The following is an 18,621-nucleotide window of genomic DNA, read 5'->3' as shown; positions in this document are numbered from 1 at the left end:
CCTAATATCAGACCAAGAGAAATAATTTTAGATTGAATCAATTGTCACTACTACTAAAATCAGACCCAGATACATATTATTTGATTTAATGAATTGACACTACTACTAAAATCAGACCCAGATGAATCATTTCAGATTCAATCGATTGACACTACTATTAAAATCAGAACCAGATGAATCATTTAAGATTTAATCGAGTGACACTATTAGTAAAATCAGACAAAGATGAATCTGGAACTATCCCAGCCAGCATTGGGCGTAAGGCAGTATACAACCTGGACAGGCCGCCAATCCATCGCAGGGCAAAGACGAATAATTTTAGATTTAATTGATTGACACTATTACTAAAAATCAGACCCAGATGAATAATTTTAGATTTAATTGATTGATACTATTACTAAAAATCACACCCAGATAATTATATAGATTATATTAGATTTATTTCCACATTCAGTGTGCCTCACAATTGCATTGAAATTTAATCAAACTAAAATAATAAATAACAATTAAAGTTATGTAGTTGTGTGGAATGAAAAATTCATTTAGAAGAAAAAACAAGTGACTCTTCAATTTCTGTTGGCTTTTATTTAATTGCAGGGAAAATCCAATATTTTTGTTGCGCTCCACTTTGTTTCCTATATTAATATATTAGCTATCTATTCCTGCATTCCAGGCCTCCTGACGTTTACTCGGGTGCGTTTTACAGCAAAAGTAATGCTTTGTGAAGAGCTTATATAACATCAAAGAGATCAGATTGTTAAAAGGCACCAGTCAGTAGCCTGAAGGTAGGCTATAAGAACAAGTATACCACAGTAAGACAGTCACTAAGCAGTGGATTAAATTGGGTACAGCAGTAACATTACCAGGAACTGGACATCCCTCAAAAATTGATAAAAAGATGAGATGAAAATTGGTCCGAGAGGCTGCCAAGAGCCGTACAGCAATAATAAAGAAGCTGCAGGAATTTCTGGCAGGGGCTGGTTGTGTAGTGGGTGTGACAACAATCTCCCATATTCTTTATATATCTGGGCTGTGGGGTAGAGAGACAAGACAGAAGCTTATTCTTACAGAAACATCTAAGCCTGGCAGTGTTTTGCCAAAGCCTACATCAGTCTGCCAAAAGTATGTGAGAGAACGGGTTATGGTCTTATGAGAAAAGGGTTGAACTTTTTGGCCGTAATTCATAAAAGTTATGTTTGGTTCAAAGCCAACACTGTGCATTACCAAAGAAATACCATGCCCACAGTGAAGCAGTGCCAAGTCAAGATGTGCCCTGCTAAGAGACTCCTACCTTAAATGACTCAATGCTGTCATAAAGTCAAAGAATGTCAACAAAGTGTATTTATGCAGCTACATTATTTTATTTATTATTCCACTCATTCCACAGTTTCAATTGTACAGATATTGGGTCACGTTAAAGGTGGAAATAAATCTGTAATGATTCATCTTGCCATTTTAACGTGGGGGGTTAAACTTTTTATGTTCACTTTACATACAGCTCTGGAGAAAATAAAAGACCACTTAAAATTATGAGTTTCTTTGATTTTACCAAATTGAAAACCTCTGGAATATAATCAAGAGGAAGATGGATGATCACAAGCCATCAAACCAATCTGAACTGCTTGGATTTTTGCACCAGGAGTGGCATAAAGTTATCCAAAAGCAGTAGGGCTGGCCCGAATAGCGTTTTTTGAGCTCCGGATATTCGGCACTGATTCGAAGCGAATATTCGAATATTCGTTTTTAAAAAAAGAGGTAAAAAAAAAAAAAAAAAAGCAAATCACGGCCCCTTTAATCCACTGAAAAATGTTCAATTTGCTCTGACCGACGAGACATATTCACCCCGGATTTTTGGTGTTTTTATCCCCCATATTTTTGTGTTTTCACCCCATATTTTTTCTGTGTTTTTAGCCCAGATTTCTTTGTGTTTTCATCCCGGAATTTCTGCTGCCCCACACCGAGGCTGCTGCTGCACGGTTTCTCCGCTGCGCAAGCCAGCCCAGTAAATTGCTGTTTGTGTTTTCACACTTAGGCTATTTGCTTAAAAAAACAAACAAAAAAAACGTTTGTTCAGGAAGTATTTTATATTCTTAAACATTGTTGATTATATTAGAGGACAGTCACTGTAAACTGTACTTGGTCTATTTCGGTTAAAGGATTGTGCAGGGCATATTACTGATTTTGTATTTTTGCACTTGGGCTATAAGCTCAATATTAAATATTTCGTTTGTTTAGAAATTATTTTATATTTTTAAACCATGTTAAATTATATTAGAGTAGAGGAAAGTCATTGTTAATGACGTTATTGTACTTGGTCTATTTCGGTTTAAGCATTGTGCAGGGCATAGCCGTATTACTGATTTTGTATTTTTGCACTTGGGCTATAAGCTCAATATTAAATATTTCGTTTGCTTAGAAATTATTTTATATTTTTAAACCATTTTAAATTATATTAGATAAGAGGAAATTCGTTCAGACATCATTTTTGTAGGCCAGGCTTTTGTAACCGATTTAGCCCCTACTGTTGCCACATTACCCCTTACGTTTTATTATATAAATCAGTTTCGAAGAGCCTGCATTTTTTTTTATCATGTATAATAGAGGTCTGCGCGAGACTGATTTTTAAACCCACTCTTCCACGCTCCCGCGTTTCTGTCTCGTTACCGCTCCGCAAAAAAATTGCTTCTTTTAATCCCACGCCCGCCCGCCACATACACATTTCTGCCGCTCCCGCCCCACGTTCCTAATATAAATTAAATAAACTACATTTAATGCTTCAAATTTACTTATATATTTATTAAAACAGCAGCGCTGAATAGTGCGGTCCCGTTCCTTACCCCAGTCCAAACACCATCGGTGTGTGCGTGTGTGTGTCGGTCCATCCTGCGCATTGAGAGTTTTCTTTAGGTTTTTTTTTTTTACAATTATTACAGTTTTCTTAACTATTTATTAATTTGCTCCCGCATCGTCTGGATTAAACTCCCGCTCCAGCCAATAACAGTTCAGTTCTGTCCCGCGCGCAAGATATTCTGACGGGACCCGCGAAAACAGAAGTGGTTAGAGTGAGGTGGAACTCTGGAAAGGAGAAAAAAAACGAATATCCGAATACCAAAATTAAAAACCGAATACCTACTCAACGAACGAATATCCGAATACCCGAATATTCGGGTCCAGCCCTAAAAAGCAGTGTGTAAGACTGGTGGAGGAGAACATGCCAAGATGCATTAAAAACTGTGATTAAAAACCAGGGTTATTCCACCCAATATTGATTTCTGAACTCTTAAAACTTTATGAAAATGAACGTGTTTTCTTTACATTATTTGAGCTCTAAAAACATATTTTTTGTCATTTAAGACATTTATAATTTTTCTCCAAATAAATGCTCTAAGTACAAATATTTTGGAATTTAGAAGAAATGCTGTCTGTAGTTTATAGAATAAAACAACAATGTTCATTTTACTCAAACATATTCCTATAAATAGCAAAATCAGAGAAACTGATTCAGAAACTGAACCTATTTTTTCCAGAGCTGAATGCATAAGCTAAATTGATTTATAGTATTTATAGTATTGAGGATTGAACTGATTGAAAATATTGATTTTGTTCATCTAACCTATTCAGTTCGCTTTGTATTGTTCCTTTTAGTGTTTAAGTTGAACACAACCAATTAAATCTGTTTTAAAATTGTGTGCGTATAAACTTGATAAACCAGTGAATGGGGAAGTGGTCATAACTCTTTCCTGTATTTGTGTTACACTGATATTCCTGTAACTTGTATCTCTTAAAGAAATATTTATGTAGTGTTTTCTCCCTTAAATAACAGGTGATAAATCACATTGATGGTTTACTGGCTTGTTAAAGGTAGAATAGGATCTTTGTCATTGTCACTCCAGATTCAGCATGCTGCTCACTGCACTATGTAACTTTGGTGGGCAGAAGTGGGCAGGACAACAATAGTGAGAATTGTGTATTGCTGTGTAACTGGAGTCATATTTGTTTCAAATCATGTAATATTGTATTGCGGCAGTCCACAAATCTTTCACTTCAGATGCTGATTCATCAATTTTTATTATAAAAGTATTGGATGGAGCGCTGTCATTCCGGTAATTTGTGTCAGGAAATTTATAACATAAAGTAACTGAATTTATTCATCAATTAAGAGATGTCCAAAATCATGTGGGCACACTGGGTCAGTTTCCCAGACGAGGATTAAGTCAAGTCGAGGACTGTATTTTTATTTCAAATGAAAATCTCTATTCAAGAAACCTTATAGTCCAAGAGTAGGTTTAATCCCTGTAGTGAGATATAGTGAGAACATACAGTAACTTTCTCTAATATAGCTTTAAAAACTGGGACATGTTTAAACTCCACATTATACACATGAAACACATAAAAACTGATATTTTTTGTGGCCTGTGATCTGTGTGATGTTCAGGCACTTTGGGTTGAGAATCGACTCATTAAGTGAATCTATTCACAAATCAATGATTCAAAACATTGTGTACAAGCCCAAGCGCGTGTTACACAGTTGAAGTAAGGGAACTTCAAAATAGTATTTGCGGCTTGGTAGCACATGCATCTGGTCTAAAATCTTGTTTAAAATTCTAGAATCCAGACTTTTCAACTGTATATTTATATGCACCATGTCTTTAGCAATAAACATCTGTGATTGCCTTCCACCTGCAGCGGCTGTGTTATTTCTGCTGCTTCCTTTAGAAACAATAGTTTTCAAATACATCTTACAGCGAGGACTTGTTTGCTCTGCGTCAAATGCTGCAAAACTAATTTACACTAGCTCTGGCTTTTCCCATCAATCATTGTGATTTTGTGTGTGTGCGTGTGTGTGTGGGGCAAGCGTGCGGGAGGAGGGTCACTCTGAACTATGGCTATGGGAGCCCAAAGGAAGCGTAGGTAGCGGAAGTTAAAACTGAGAAAAACGTTTTTTTTTTCATAAAAACACATTGTCCTTAACTGTATATATGAATTAATCAATAAAATCTGTGTAGTCTATGATTATTAAATATCATTTCTGTGGTGATATATCGCCCACCAAAATTTTTTATTGTGACAGGCCTACTGCCCCATAATGTATGAAGCTATTCATAGCGTCATGAAAAACGTCATTTTAGTCACTGATGAACTGTAGTCATTTTGTTGGAAGTGACATCACACTGATATAAGGAGAAAACTTGATAGTATCTGTAGCTGTGCTTTCTGTATTACTGTGTGTATCCATGTCCTACAAGCTTTCACTGCCCTACCACACCCTCATTAATGATCCCTCACAGTACAGCACAATAACAGTGTGGCGTCAGACAAGCAGATAAATTCTGTTCAAAGTTCAGATTCTAAACGTTCAATCCACAACACTTTAATGTAGGGCTGTAGGATATTGGAAAAACTGACATTGCAGTATTATTGCAATATATATTATATTGAGATATAAAAACAATACAGTACCTTTTACCAGATTTCTCCAGAATTTTATGATCCAGTACATGATATGATATTAACACACTCTGTACCATAGATTAGTGATTAGTTCCGGGTGAGGTGATGGGTAAACCTATTTCCGATTTGGAGCACCGCTACGAAAATGGATGGGTTTTATTATTCCTCATCTTTTTCCGCACTTTAGGCAGAATTATGTTGCCAGAACCTTTGGGTAACTATCGAGTAACAAACATGCGAAACTCAATAAGGGATACAAATTCTTTGATCATGAAGGTAAATGGCTCCAGTTCAGTAGTTTAGGTTAGCCAAGTTAGTGTCCTAGCTCTGTGCTCACTAAACCTTCTATCATTTAAGCCTTTATTAAACTGTTCATCTTATTGGTAAATAAAGCATATAATTTATTGTACTATAGGTGCCTGCAATTATTGTGCCTTATGATTTTGTGTGTTCAGTGTCCAATGTTGTAGGTACGGAGATCCTTGTAAGGGCCAGGTGCTACCGGTGTTCTGTCGAGTTGTGCTACCCATTCAATATATGCTTCTAACCACCTGTGCGCCCGCATAGACCTATTTTTTTTTCTCACATTTTTATGATTTTTTTTTCAGTTAATCTTAATCTACAACTCACTGTCATTATTTGTCTGAGTGATACAAAAGTGTAAATAGGAATCAATAAATATATTACAATAACAATAATAAGCATTAAAAAAAATACAAAATATATCTAATCACGTCTCATTACCTTAACTTTACTTTTTGATACAGTGATTTAGTTAGCTAGCTTATCCAAATATCCTGTTGGAAGCGTAATTCTAAAAGTGTGCTCACTTTTACGTTGAAATATACACTAGGGTAGCACGATTGGACAGGGCAGCACAACCGGTCATAACACCAATCTTTAAAGAAAAGCGAGGAACCACACAAGATAGTTCGGATAAAAGGGGTCAGCTGGCTTATGGTTACAGCACTGCAGTTTGCTAAACCATTTAAATTTCCCTTAATATATTTACTAGTTATTATTACAACCTGAGGCTCTGTTGAGTTTTATTTACTCCACCAACACACCTTTTTAACAGCTGCGTGCCGTCACGGATGTTTCCACATGTGGATGAATGGGGTCATGTTTTAGAAAAATACACGTATAAAGTGCGGGATTAAGCTAAATAAAGGTAAATTAAAGTGGATGTGGACTACAGCTGTTCTTTCTAAATGTTCTGGGGTATATTTTAGTAGCGGTATTTTGCTAGACTACGTCCTCCTTATTAGAGTAAGCTAAGTATCCTTTTTAATAAGACCCTTAAACTGTGGTACTAAACTACACCCCGTGCTTTATCTTCCGATGTTGCAGTCCTTTCTGTTTGTTCTAGACCGGAAATGTAGAAACCCGGAAGCGAGAGAAAGGCCTATGAAGAACATGTTTGATATGTAACTATATCTGATTGCTAATGTATGTTGTTAAATGGGAACCACTGCTGTTGAACATTTTGTCATATTTGTCATGTCTCTCTCTCTCTCTCTCTCTCTATTTCTTTCTCTCTTTCTCCTCTCTCTATCCGGATCACAGGACAGGCAGTGTTATGGAGCGCAGGGCGATCACTCCTCCTGTTGGCTCTCCAGTGGGTCGACCACTCTACCTCCCTCCAGACCGGAACATTCTGTCCCTCGACAAGATCGCCAAGCGAGAGTGCAAGGTGCTGGTACTGGAGTCACACAGCTAAACATGCAAACATATTCTTACACACACGCACACACACACACACACACACTGCTATACACACATATGCACACATAAAAACACCAATAGGAAATGGGAAAGAGGAAGTTTCACACTGGAATATTAAAATGTTTTGTAATAGCAGTCTTATTAAACTGCGGATATAAAACTTGAATTGTCGGGGAGAGACGCGCTGTTTCAGTTTCTGCTTTGTTTAAGAATCTGTTTTTATTTTGTCTCTGTATTCATGACTTGTTTACATGCTGTGAATTAGGGTCCAGCATTTCATGTACGAGCAAATGCCTGCAGCTATTCTGTTTTCACTGATTTCTGACAGACATATGAAATGAAATGTCTCTCACAGACAGACACACACACGCTCGCACACACAAAACGTGCTCATGGGAAAGTGGCAGGAATTAAAAAAAAAGGAAAGTGAGCCCTGAAAATGTGGGTGCCAGATGTAAAATATGGGACATTTCTGAAGTTAAGTGCAGACATCTATCATTCCTCCATCCACAGTGTCACGTGTGTTACTGGGAATTGCTCACAGAAGGTACTACCACCCACAGTGGACAGTGCAGTGGGTGGTAATGATTTGTGACGTACGTACAGACAAGCAGTGCTAGCAGAAAACACATCCACACTCCATACAAGAGGCTCCAGACACAGCAGTCAGTGCAGTGTTCTTTATCTTCTATGGGATATCATGGCAAAAGTCATGGAACACAATACTATATGGACTATTTTTATGGAATAGTCCAAAATGACTTGAAATAGTCTTACACTGACTTCTATTGAAAGCTATTACCACACACACACACACACACACACAGACACACACACAGTTTGTAATCCACATGTTGGAAGTAGTTCAGTCACTGGGATGAATAATTTATTGATTTAAGTTCTGATTAAAACGTTCAGTTTATCAAAGCTAAATGCGCATACACTGAACTGTATGCAAAGATAGACGTTAGAGTCCTGAGGGTCACGGGGTCATGAGGAATGAACAGGTTACCCTGTCTGAGAGTATGTTTATGGTTTATGATGTTTGCGTGGGTCGGTGTATTTTACTGACTGTTCTGTATTACAGTTATTATTTTGTGCTCTTCTACTGATTTCCTCCAGTGCATACTTACAATCCTTGAATTATTTTAGAATGTAAATGTATTTATTTCTTTATTTTTGGATGCTCTTGAAGCCTTCCTAATATGTTTTGTTCATTATTTTGTTTCAAACCTCAAAATAAGCATTGACATTCCTTGACTTTTAATGTAATTTCTGTTTTTTTTTATTTTTTTATTTCCTCCTATTGAGTCATTTCAATTTGGTCCAGACATTCCTATTGTTTTTATATACAGCCTTGAAAAAAAAGAGACCACTTCAGTTTCTGAATCAGTTTCTCTGATTTTGCTATTTATAGGTATATGTTAAAGTAAAAGAAAATAAGAAATGAAATAACTGAAATAACAAAAAAGATGCAGAGCTTTCAGACCTCAAATAATGCAAAGAAAACAAGTTCATATTCATAAAGCTATAAGAGTTCAGAAATCAATATTTGGTGGAATAACCCTGTTTTTTTATCACAGTTTTCATGCAACTTGGCATGTTCTCCTCCACCAGTCTAACACACTGCTTTTTAGATAATTTCAAGCAGTTGAGCTTGGTTTGATGGCTTGTGATCATCCATCTTCCTCTTGATTATATTCCAGAGGTTCTTCATTTGGTTAAATCAGAGAAACTCATAGTTTTTAAGTGGTCTCTTTGTTTAGTTTTTTTCAGAGCTGTATAAGCTGGTGACTGTAGTGTTGTTGTTTTACCATGAAATGCAGACAGCTGATTCTGATTGTGTAGAGCACCTGTTTCCACTTTCTTCTTAATGATGAAGTGATGACTGCCATTTACTGGTTATTAAAAAAAGTCACTTCTAAAGGCCAAATGATCTTTTTGTGGATTCATGTGTTTGTGTGGGAACTGAGGACCTGCTGAGTTGGACAGTGTGTTTAATAATAATACAACTCCTAATGTAACTCAGCCTAATTTAATATGCGCACGATACACATCAGTAGTTTCTGATTCAATTTAGCATTTAATTTACAGTATAATTCAGTTTTTTAATGCTTTCATTTTTCAGCTTGTACCGGCAGATTTGTACGTAATGCTTGGCATTTACATACTCCAGCCGACGCCTCCAAGCGAACTGATTGAGTCACTTCTCGTTGGTCCTGGTAGGCGTTGTGTTGACTGATGCCATTTTGATTTATGTTCCCCCTGCTGTTTTATGCTTTGTGTCATACTGGATCAGTGCACGCTTTGCACTCCCAAAAAGGAGAACTGGGATTTAGTTGCCATCACTGTACTGTGACCGCACATGATGTATTACACTTCCTGAGGACAGTCTACCCAATCTTACATCCTTCCTTAACTTATGTTATTGGATAACTGACCTCATTAATGGGCAGCTTCCACTAACAGCGTGTGCATGTCCTTGTCCCACAATGATGATGAATTTGGGTATCTGGATATCATTCCAGCTTTTCATGCTAGTGCAGTCTCTGAGGAGCAAATTCTGACATTCCTCTTCGCTGATCTGATATAATCTGATTACAGGCATTGCAATCATTTAATTTTTTTTCCCCCGACCCTTTGAATGTTCAGTGGAAATGACCAGTGTGTACATTACTGGTTTAAGCTTGTGTGCACATGTGGCTAATGTTTTTGTACAGCTAAATCTGGCAACTAGAAGAAATATGGAATTGTGGGTAACGTCAAATCTGTGCAACGTGACCGACACCCTGTACAATCCAACACTGGAAAATGTGATTGTAAAGCCACGTCTCTGGTACAGTAGGGATGCAATGGTAACATTATGCTCTTGTTATTTCATTGTCAGCACTGTGATATTTTACCTTTGTTCAATTTAAGTTCTTACTCCTCATATTTTACTTGTGTTATCATTGAATGCAGCTTGTTTATGAGAAGAGTTCTCTTTATTTTGACATGTTTGTTACTGTTTTGTTTTTGAGACATTTGCTTGACAATAAATTTGCAAGAACATAATAGTTAGAAATAAAACAAACCAGAAGATTGTTAGTCCAGCTATTTCAGACTTTGCATAGTGCTACTTCAAAAACATGCTCTGTACACACCTGATATTTTATTTTTTTATATTCTATTTTCACTTTGTCAAAGGCATCAAAATGAAACATTTTATATGTTGTTGAACATTTTTTATTTCATCTAAGCACTTTATTTCAATTGTTGTAACTTATTGTTTCTGGAAAAGGAAAAAGGAATGTTAAAAGTGATTCAATTGCAGGTCTCATATGTTTGTTAGAAACATTTAGGCTTGTTTTTGAGTTTTGGTTTGCTTGATATATATGAACCCTGTTATTTAAAGTGTTTAAAGCATAAAAAAGTGTTTAAAGTTTGTGAAAGTGTGTTTCCAACGTGTATTCATCTCCTGCTGGGTTATTGCACTTGAAAGAACTGAATAAATGGATTTGGGCTTAATTTATCATCGTCCTTTGGAATATTTCCTTTTAAGAAACCACATAAATTTTGTTTCATTAGTGTAAGGTATATACAGAGAACTGAAACTTTACAAGAAAAAATTACAGGAAAGTTTACAAATAAGTTATATAACCTTGATTGCAAAATGGTAAAATGTATAAGTTGTTCTTGTTCACATGCTCATTTTTAACAGCATTACTTTCAAAATTCAATAAATAAACACTGAAATTAGGTCTAAATCAGGACGGCTTGCGGCTTCAGAAGTTGGAGGCTTGTAAAACTGTGTTGTTGACACTGTTCCTTGAGCCATCCAAATTTTCATAGGGGACACCTGTAGAGAAATATATTAGGTATTATTAGGAACTGATAATCAATGATTAAATTGTGAAATACTTCAGTTTTAAATGCTTTTAGTATTTAAAGTCAGCACATACCTTTGTTTTTCAGTGGTAGACTGTGACTGCTTGTAGTGTCATAACTGTTTTTCCTTTGCCTGAGGAGAAAAATCCACATTTATAATTGTATTCTTTAAAAAGTCAACAGTTGGAATTCAACTGATGATTTAAAAAGGCCCTCTCAACTTTCATAATCGAATGGATTTTTTGGAATGCAGAAATATTATATATTTTGTTGCATTATAGAAGCTTCATACAGTATGGTAATGTTTAAATAACTAGACAGTGATTTAGTTTTCTATCGACAATCCGATCTGAAATTAAACAGTGAATATAGTTACAGTAGACAGTAGAGGATTTAGCGTAATCTGTGACACCCATACAGATTTTTCGACACAACACTCTTTTTTTTTTTTCTGCCCTGTATTTAATTTTTGACGATAAGCTGCCTCAACTGCTTGTGATCGGTCCACACGTACGGAACGTTTAAAAATACGTTTTTATAGAAAACGAAAGGTCAAAAGGTCTGGACCAAACAAGGTAGTTCTGGTAGAAGCACATTTGCTTCTTTGTAAATCCAGGTCTGTGGCCCAAAAGTATGAAAAAATGTTGTCTATCTATTCTCTGGAGATGCTTTAAACATTTTATTATTGTATTGACTAGCAGTTTTGGACATACCTGGATGATTTTTTGCAGAGGCACACAATTGTGGTGATAATAATGATGATGCCAAGCGGTACCAGCACGCCAATCAGAATAATCGTTGTTTTATCTGTTGAAACAGAAGCAACAACATTAACTTTCAGTCAACAAAACACTTTCACTGTTGAGTTAGATCCTTAAACACTAAACACTGAAATGAAAATTACCTAGACCTCCTTTCTCAGGTTCAATCTTCTCAATCTCACAGTTGGTTCCTGTAAAGCCCTCTGGACATGTGCAGGTGTAAGAAGTATCTGATGATTCTGCACATGTACCTCCATTCTCACAGGGTGAGCTCAGACACGGACTCACTGAGAGAGAGAGAGAGAGAGAGAGAGAGAGAGAGAGAGAGAGAAGCATCAGACCACTTTTTTTTTTTACAAGAGATGCAATAAAACTACTGCGGTTAGACAACAGGCAGCATTACAAACTAAATTTATGAGTTCACTATATAATATATATATATATATATTTCCCCCTCATATTGTGCAGCCTTAGTATTAGGTATATGAAATATGTATTACCTTTAAAGCAGTCACGCCTGGTCTCGTAGATGGTGCAGACCTCTATGTTAGTGCAGCCTTTGGGCTCACAAACTGCACCAGTGGGAGTACATTCACAGATCTGAGAACAGTCGTCTGTCACAAAGGTTTCCTTCAGCTGTGTGCATGAAAAAAATGGAAATCAAAATCAGACACAATCTGATTATTATAGATTACAGATTCAAATGTTTTGCTTTCAATCTAATGTACAATTATCTCATTCCAATCATTTTGGTGTATTTCTATTGGTCCAATTATCATTAAAGTTTGACAAAATGTAAAAAATCAACTAACAGATTTAAATCATGACAAAAAGTAAAAAACAGCAAAAGATATACATTAGTATATTTATTATCATGTCTGATTATTTATTTATTGTGAGTACAAATACATGCACACACACACACAAACACACACACAGTCTCACACAACTGGAGACTCACAGTGTAGTAGCGTCCAAGGTAGGTGCATCCACACTGGCTGAAAGGTACGCATAAGGTGTCACTCATGGCGAATCCTGGAGCGCACTGACATCCCTCCACACATGTAGTCTGCTCACACTCTGAGGGAGCTGCCAGGTCCGCACAAGATGCTGGACATGTGGTCATACACGTGGTGTAGCTGCTGTTGGCACTACATGTCAGAGCTACACACACACACATGCAGAGTAAAGTGTTAAAATCATTGTAATCAAGTTGCCTGTGTGTTAATGTATATAGAAATATCTGCATAGGCCTCTAAATTTGAGGATGCAGATTTTGTTTAATTGAGATTCACAGTTTTTCAGAGAGAATTCCTGTCCGAATGCCAAAACTGAAAATTAAAATTATGTATATTATTATTCTGACAAAAAGTTGACGCAGAAACTTTTTGCCACAACCGAAATTTGAACCCAGATCATTTAAAGCTCCACTAGGTAGGATTGAGATTTTGTGCTTTTGGGCTCCCCCTACAGTTGTAGAGTGTAATAAATGTTTCAGGCGGATTAGTTTTTCTTTCTCGTTTTCTGGTTTTCACAGACATATTCGGTCTCTTTCCAGCTTCTGCCAGTGTAGAACTGTTCTGCCTTGTAGAACTGTTAGAACTAAAGGTCGGAAAGCAGGTCGCAGTTCTCGCGAGAGTTGGTCGCGGCCGCCTCTGAAGACTTACAGAGTCTGGTTTGAGCACAGACCCGGCACAGACACGAGAGCACCGCTATTCCTCCTACTACACCACAATGCAGCGCTGCAGTGAGTTTCAAGCTGTAATTTTACTTCTTTAAAAAGATCAAAAATCAAGGAAATCCTACCTAGTGCTGCTTTAAAGCAGCGTTATGTAAGAATGTAACTGTTTAGTTTTTCACTTTTATGCTTACTACAGTCACGATGTATAATTATGATATGAGCTACCCCAATAGACACGCTTTTCACATGCAATTCTAGACAAGCTGAGAGTAGGCTTATCACCATAACTCCTTTTTTAAAGTGTAATAGCATAAAAAGTGAGGATGACTTGCGTTGAAACAGAAGTTACAGATGTCCGTGTATCACTTGATTAATTGGTGTGAAAGACTACAGCAGCAGTGAAAATGTAGTGTGTGTGTGTGTGTGTATGGAGTCTACTTGTCCACCTCTGTCAGAGAGTGGAGAACAGAACAGAGTGACTGGCTGTTCTGAAAGTAACGTCTCCACTTTAATACATGCAAATAAACACAACAGAAATCTTAAGGGCGGCAAAAATTAGCGGCCTCAGTCCCAAAGTGCCAAAGCAATTTTTACAATCTGTTCCACGTGATATGGTCTCAGTCATCTAAATGTTTTAGTGTTTATTTACCAAATAAAAGTGTTGTTTTTATCTATTTAAGGCACTGGAATGTTTTGATGGTCAGGATTTCCAGTGCATCCTAAAATGTTCTTTTAAGTCTGTGTGTGTACATGTACGACGTACCACACCCCAGTTGTTGTCTCCAAGGGCCTAAAACAATTCCTTGCTCTTGACAAGCCAGGGCATACACAGCATAGTTCTCACAGCGCAGTGTGGAACTGTCCTGCTCTGCACACAGATCAAACACACAGTCCCTGCAAAAAAACACACATTTGCATTATTAGAGCAATTTATACACCCATCCAAAAATAAATGACAAAAAAAACTCCTCCTTTTAGACACTGAAGGAGATACTAACACTTAAAAGGAAAGCGAGTAGTGGTATATTTAAAATGGACCACGTTCTTAGAAGCTTTGTTCTAACGGTGGTGTTTATAACAGTAGTACAGAACACTATACTCACTCCTTGTACATATCAGGCTGGATGACGGAGTGACAGGCAGCGAAGGGGCCGTCAGGGTTACTGAGAGCTCCACACTGATTCTCCCCATTCAGCTCAGCCAGCTGAGCCGCTGAGCAGCCTTCTGTCTCAAAGCCAGAGTCCAGATCCTCCTCCACCTCTCTCCTGAGACAGAGGCACACAAAGGCGTTAGTGAGTGGGTGTAGAAGAAAGAAATGATAAATGGCAGAGACTGCAGTGAAAGGATGTGAGAAAAAACAATGTTAAGCATGACTCACAGACAACAACATAATTTATTTAGACCTACCAATGCAGTATATTGTGGGTGTGTCATGTACAGTGTAAAGCATGGTTACATGCATTTATGACATCAGTTTTTTTCTTTTAAATAAATAAAATATATGCACAAACATGTTCAGATACCTGCTCATTTATTGTTTCTCTTAAAATCAAAGGTATTAAAAAGGATTTATACTCTTTTGTCTACTAATTAGGCACAGATTTTTATTTGATATTGGAGCATTGCTGTGAGGATTAGATTGTATTTAGTGACAAGAGCATTAATGAGGTTAGGATGTTGGATATGTTGGCAAACCCGGCCAAAAAGTATTGGATGGAGCACCATGTTCTATTAATTTTTGTTGTTGATTACATTTCCATCTATAGACTAGGGGGCTAGATTCATAAAAGTTATAGCTGAATCATTAAATTATTGTCTAATTTACACAATTAAATGTGGAGATTGTAGTGTGTCGTCTACCAAAGTTCTGCTGTTTCTAGTTTTTGTTTATTGAAGTTTTACTTTGTTTGATTCTGTTTTTTTTTTTTTCATTTTGCCATCCTGCATGGGTTTAACTGAATAATATACATTTTTAAATACATCTTTTGTCATTTATGATATATGTTATTACATACTTTATATTTGAGGATTTCTTAAGTTTTACGTCGGGAGAAATCCAGATTCAAGATGTGTTTTTAAGTTGCAGAATTGTTTGCAACTTTTATTTAAAATTACACTGTTAAATGTCAAAATCTTGGTGAAAAACGGCATACATGGATTTTAAGATGAAACTTATAAATAATGCCTGTTTTTATGAATGTCTTTGTGTTTATCTTATAGTTGATCTAATCTTTAGAAGCGTCGGAATGTGAAGATCATGTGGATATAATAAGGGCTGCAAGCTATTAGCTATTTTTTGATATTTCTTAAAAAAGAAATGTTTTTCTGTGTAAGACTGAATTTCTCTTTTAAAAGTCCACTCACTCACCTGTGCAAGCGGGTAAGTTTGGGCAGGTCTGAGACTTGGAGACCCTCTGCTTGTCTGTCGGTCACTCTCCAGCTGTCTCCAAACTCGCCGAGGAGGCGGGCAATTGTGCCGTCAGGCTTCATGTACTCGTTGTTGGTGCGACCGTCAAAGTTTCCACACAGGCCACCCACAAAAGACTTGTAGGGGCTTGGAAGCAATATCTCTGTAAACAGAGAGAAAGGAGATTCAGGATGACTGTTCGTGGCTGACATGTCCGTTGCTGTCTACATGTATGCAGTGTTTGGGTGTGACTAGGTTGATCTGTCTGGAACCAGAGTCACCTACCTCCTTGCATGTTGCCATCAAAGCGCACTGTAAGACCAAAGTCAGTTGAGACCTGCAGGTACCGGGAGTTCATTGCGATTCTGATTCCCTGTTTAGGGCTGAGAGGAGGGAAAACCCGCTCACCATCAACCTGGAGAAACAGAGGGGGACATATTTAGCATATAACTAATATTTTTATATATTTATAGTCATATGGCTCAGTCAGGAGCATGCATATTAACCAGTACTGCCCAAAAAATGAGCTTTCACATACCAGCAGAACCTTGGCCTGAAGAATGCGAACATTGATGTCATACACGTCCACATAGACCTCATGCAGGTAGGAAATGCGGTTGTTGCCTCCTTTGCGGGCATTCTTGCCCCTAACTTTGAAGGGCGTGAGGTTACTTGGCAGATTATGGTCCCTGGCTAGAATATATGTATATGCACCCTGGTAGTGGTGGTTGAATGTGTCAAAGGTGCGGTAGTGTGGATCTCCAGAAATGGCACACTTGCCAAAACCTATTAACACAATAGAGAACAAAATGCATTTGTTTATGTAAATATAATTTAAAAAATTAAGAAAGTGAGTGAAAGGGAGAGAGAGAGAGAGAGAGAAAAAGAGAGCGTGACAGGGACAGAGAGAGGAGGGATATGCTTGACTACAACACACTCTCAGGTCTGCAGAAGCGTTCTCCATCTTTATCCAGGGCACAGATGGAACTGGAGCCGCACTCAAAGTCCTTACAGGACAGCACTCCTCCCAGAGTGCACGTGCACTTCTGATCACAGTGTTCTGTTATCCAAGAATCTCCAACCTGCAACACACACCAGCATTACTACCGGATACAACACATCTCCAATATCATCTCCATTACACTACAAATAATTAGTAAATCCAATGCTGTTAATAATTGTAGATTATTTAGTACTCAAATAAAAAGTCAAAATTCATAGAAAATAACCTCTATCTCTAAAATGGTAATTTTACAGGATATGGAAAATTACTTCCTACACTTGCAACTCATTCTGGCGTATTTTTATTGGTTCATTCATCATTAAATTTGGACAAAATATAAATAAATGGGTCAAACAACAAACAATAATTTTGCAAACATTCAGATTTGGATGCTTGCTTGACTCTTAACTTACATCATGGTACTCTCCGTTACTGCCCACACATCCACAGTTAGAAAGTGGCACACATTTGCCATCACTCAGAACAAAGCCTGAATTGCACTGGCAGCCTTCCACACAGCCGTTGGGAGGCAGGGGGCAGAAGATGGGGAAGAGGTCAGCACAGGTAGGAGGGCAGGGGGGCGTGCAGTCTGAATAGTGGCTGTTTGGAGGGCATGGAAGAGCTGAAGGAGAATGAAAAAAAATTTGTTATGTTAGGTTTTTGGAAGATTATACATTTGTGCTGCATTAAAGCAACATTATGTAGCATTTATAGCTTAATATAACAGCTTCAAATTATGCTGATGCTCCACTGACTTGTAATAGGGAGAGTAGCTCCACTATCATAGCTACTTCAGGCTCAGTACGCTGCTAGGTGCACTATGTAACTTTGGTGAAGTGTACAAGAAAATACATTTTTGTGTTTGATCCAGCAATATTATTCTACTGACAATTTTACTATGTCATTCTACATTATTTAGTTTTGTGCACTCTCAGATTGCATATCCATGTATTTTTGTTTTGGCTTCAAGTGCGAATCATGAATGATGACTTCATGACTCTAGTGGAAGCATAGGAGCAAGAAATGTTGCTTTAAAGCAGCAATATGCAAAAATTTGATTTTGAATACATCCCTCTATACACATCTATACACATGCATTTGTTGACAATCTGAGATGTACAGAACCAGTAGTGTTTGTGGACGCTCTACCAAAATCAAAATGATTTTGATGCTGTTATTTTAGGCTAAATTTTTTCTCTATGTATTTTTATTTAGGTTTGGGTTTGTTAAAGACAATACGAAAGTGGATTGTCGAAGGATTTAGTTTCTGATCTGTAATTTTAGCGTAAATGAAAAGGATTCCACCCTCATCTAGACTCTGTTATGCTCGAATATAGAATATGCACTCACGGCAGAAAGTGGTGTTTCTCCAGCTGATGGTCACTCCAGCGCTCTGGCAGGCCTGGGCGTAAGCTTCTACATTGTCGCACAGTGTGGACTGCATGCCGTTGTATTCGCACATATCATAGATGCAGTTCCCCAAAAAGGGCTCAGGAGGAATGAGTGAATGACAGGGCTTGAAGCGATCTGACAGGATGATACTGCTGCACTGAGCTGCAATTGCTTCCTCTTCCTCGGCTGTGCAGTTAGGATGGACGTCTGGACGCAGGTCTGGCTGGCATCTATGGGGAATATGATGAGAAATGGACCAAACTGACAATGGCATTTTTAACCATTTAAACAAATAACTAATGTTAGTTTTGCATTTAACTCATATACAGCCTTC

The 18,621-nt window shown here is 37.5% G+C and overlaps 2 protein-coding genes across 51 annotated transcripts in view; one reads left to right on the top strand and one right to left on the bottom strand.

Moving 5' to 3' along the window:
- Positions 1 to 10,683, top strand: part of trappc14 (trafficking protein particle complex subunit 14) — a 30,806-nt gene extending 20,123 nt beyond the window's left edge. The window contains exon 10 of the mRNA XM_007248132.4: positions 7,018 to 10,683. Within this exon, the coding sequence (XP_007248194.3) occupies positions 7,018 to 7,171 (154 nt within the window). The 3' untranslated portion in view covers positions 7,172 to 10,683. The remainder of the gene's footprint in view (positions 1 to 7,017) is intronic.
- The window catches only part of zanl (zonadhesin, like), a 42,920-nt gene continuing 34,621 nt past the window's right edge, over positions 10,323 to 18,621 (bottom strand). For all 50 annotated transcript variants that reach the window (XM_049482257.1, XM_049482256.1, XM_049482253.1 and 47 more), the window contains 14 exons: positions 18,246 to 18,517; positions 17,309 to 17,517; positions 16,830 to 16,974; positions 16,431 to 16,678; positions 16,178 to 16,307; positions 15,854 to 16,055; positions 14,589 to 14,750; positions 14,249 to 14,379; positions 12,766 to 12,968; positions 12,305 to 12,440; positions 11,948 to 12,091; positions 11,757 to 11,850; positions 11,118 to 11,176; positions 10,323 to 11,014 (listed from right to left, as the gene is read on the bottom strand). In XM_049482257.1, the coding sequence (XP_049338214.1) occupies positions 10,941 to 11,014; positions 11,118 to 11,176; positions 11,757 to 11,850; positions 11,948 to 12,091; positions 12,305 to 12,440; positions 12,766 to 12,968; positions 14,249 to 14,379; positions 14,589 to 14,750; positions 15,854 to 16,055; positions 16,178 to 16,307; positions 16,431 to 16,678; positions 16,830 to 16,974; positions 17,309 to 17,517; positions 18,246 to 18,517 (2,209 nt within the window). In that variant the 3' untranslated portion in view covers positions 10,323 to 10,940. The remainder of the gene's footprint in view (positions 11,015 to 11,117; positions 11,177 to 11,756; positions 11,851 to 11,947; positions 12,092 to 12,304; positions 12,441 to 12,765; positions 12,969 to 14,248; positions 14,380 to 14,588; positions 14,751 to 15,853; positions 16,056 to 16,177; positions 16,308 to 16,430; positions 16,679 to 16,829; positions 16,975 to 17,308; positions 17,518 to 18,245; positions 18,518 to 18,621) is intronic.

Source organism: Astyanax mexicanus, chromosome 8, assembly GCF_023375975.1.
Source record: "Astyanax mexicanus isolate ESR-SI-001 chromosome 8, AstMex3_surface, whole genome shotgun sequence".
Lineage (NCBI taxonomy): Eukaryota > Metazoa > Chordata > Actinopteri > Characiformes > Acestrorhamphidae > Astyanax > Astyanax mexicanus.
This window is presented reverse-complemented; position numbering and strand designations above follow the sequence as displayed.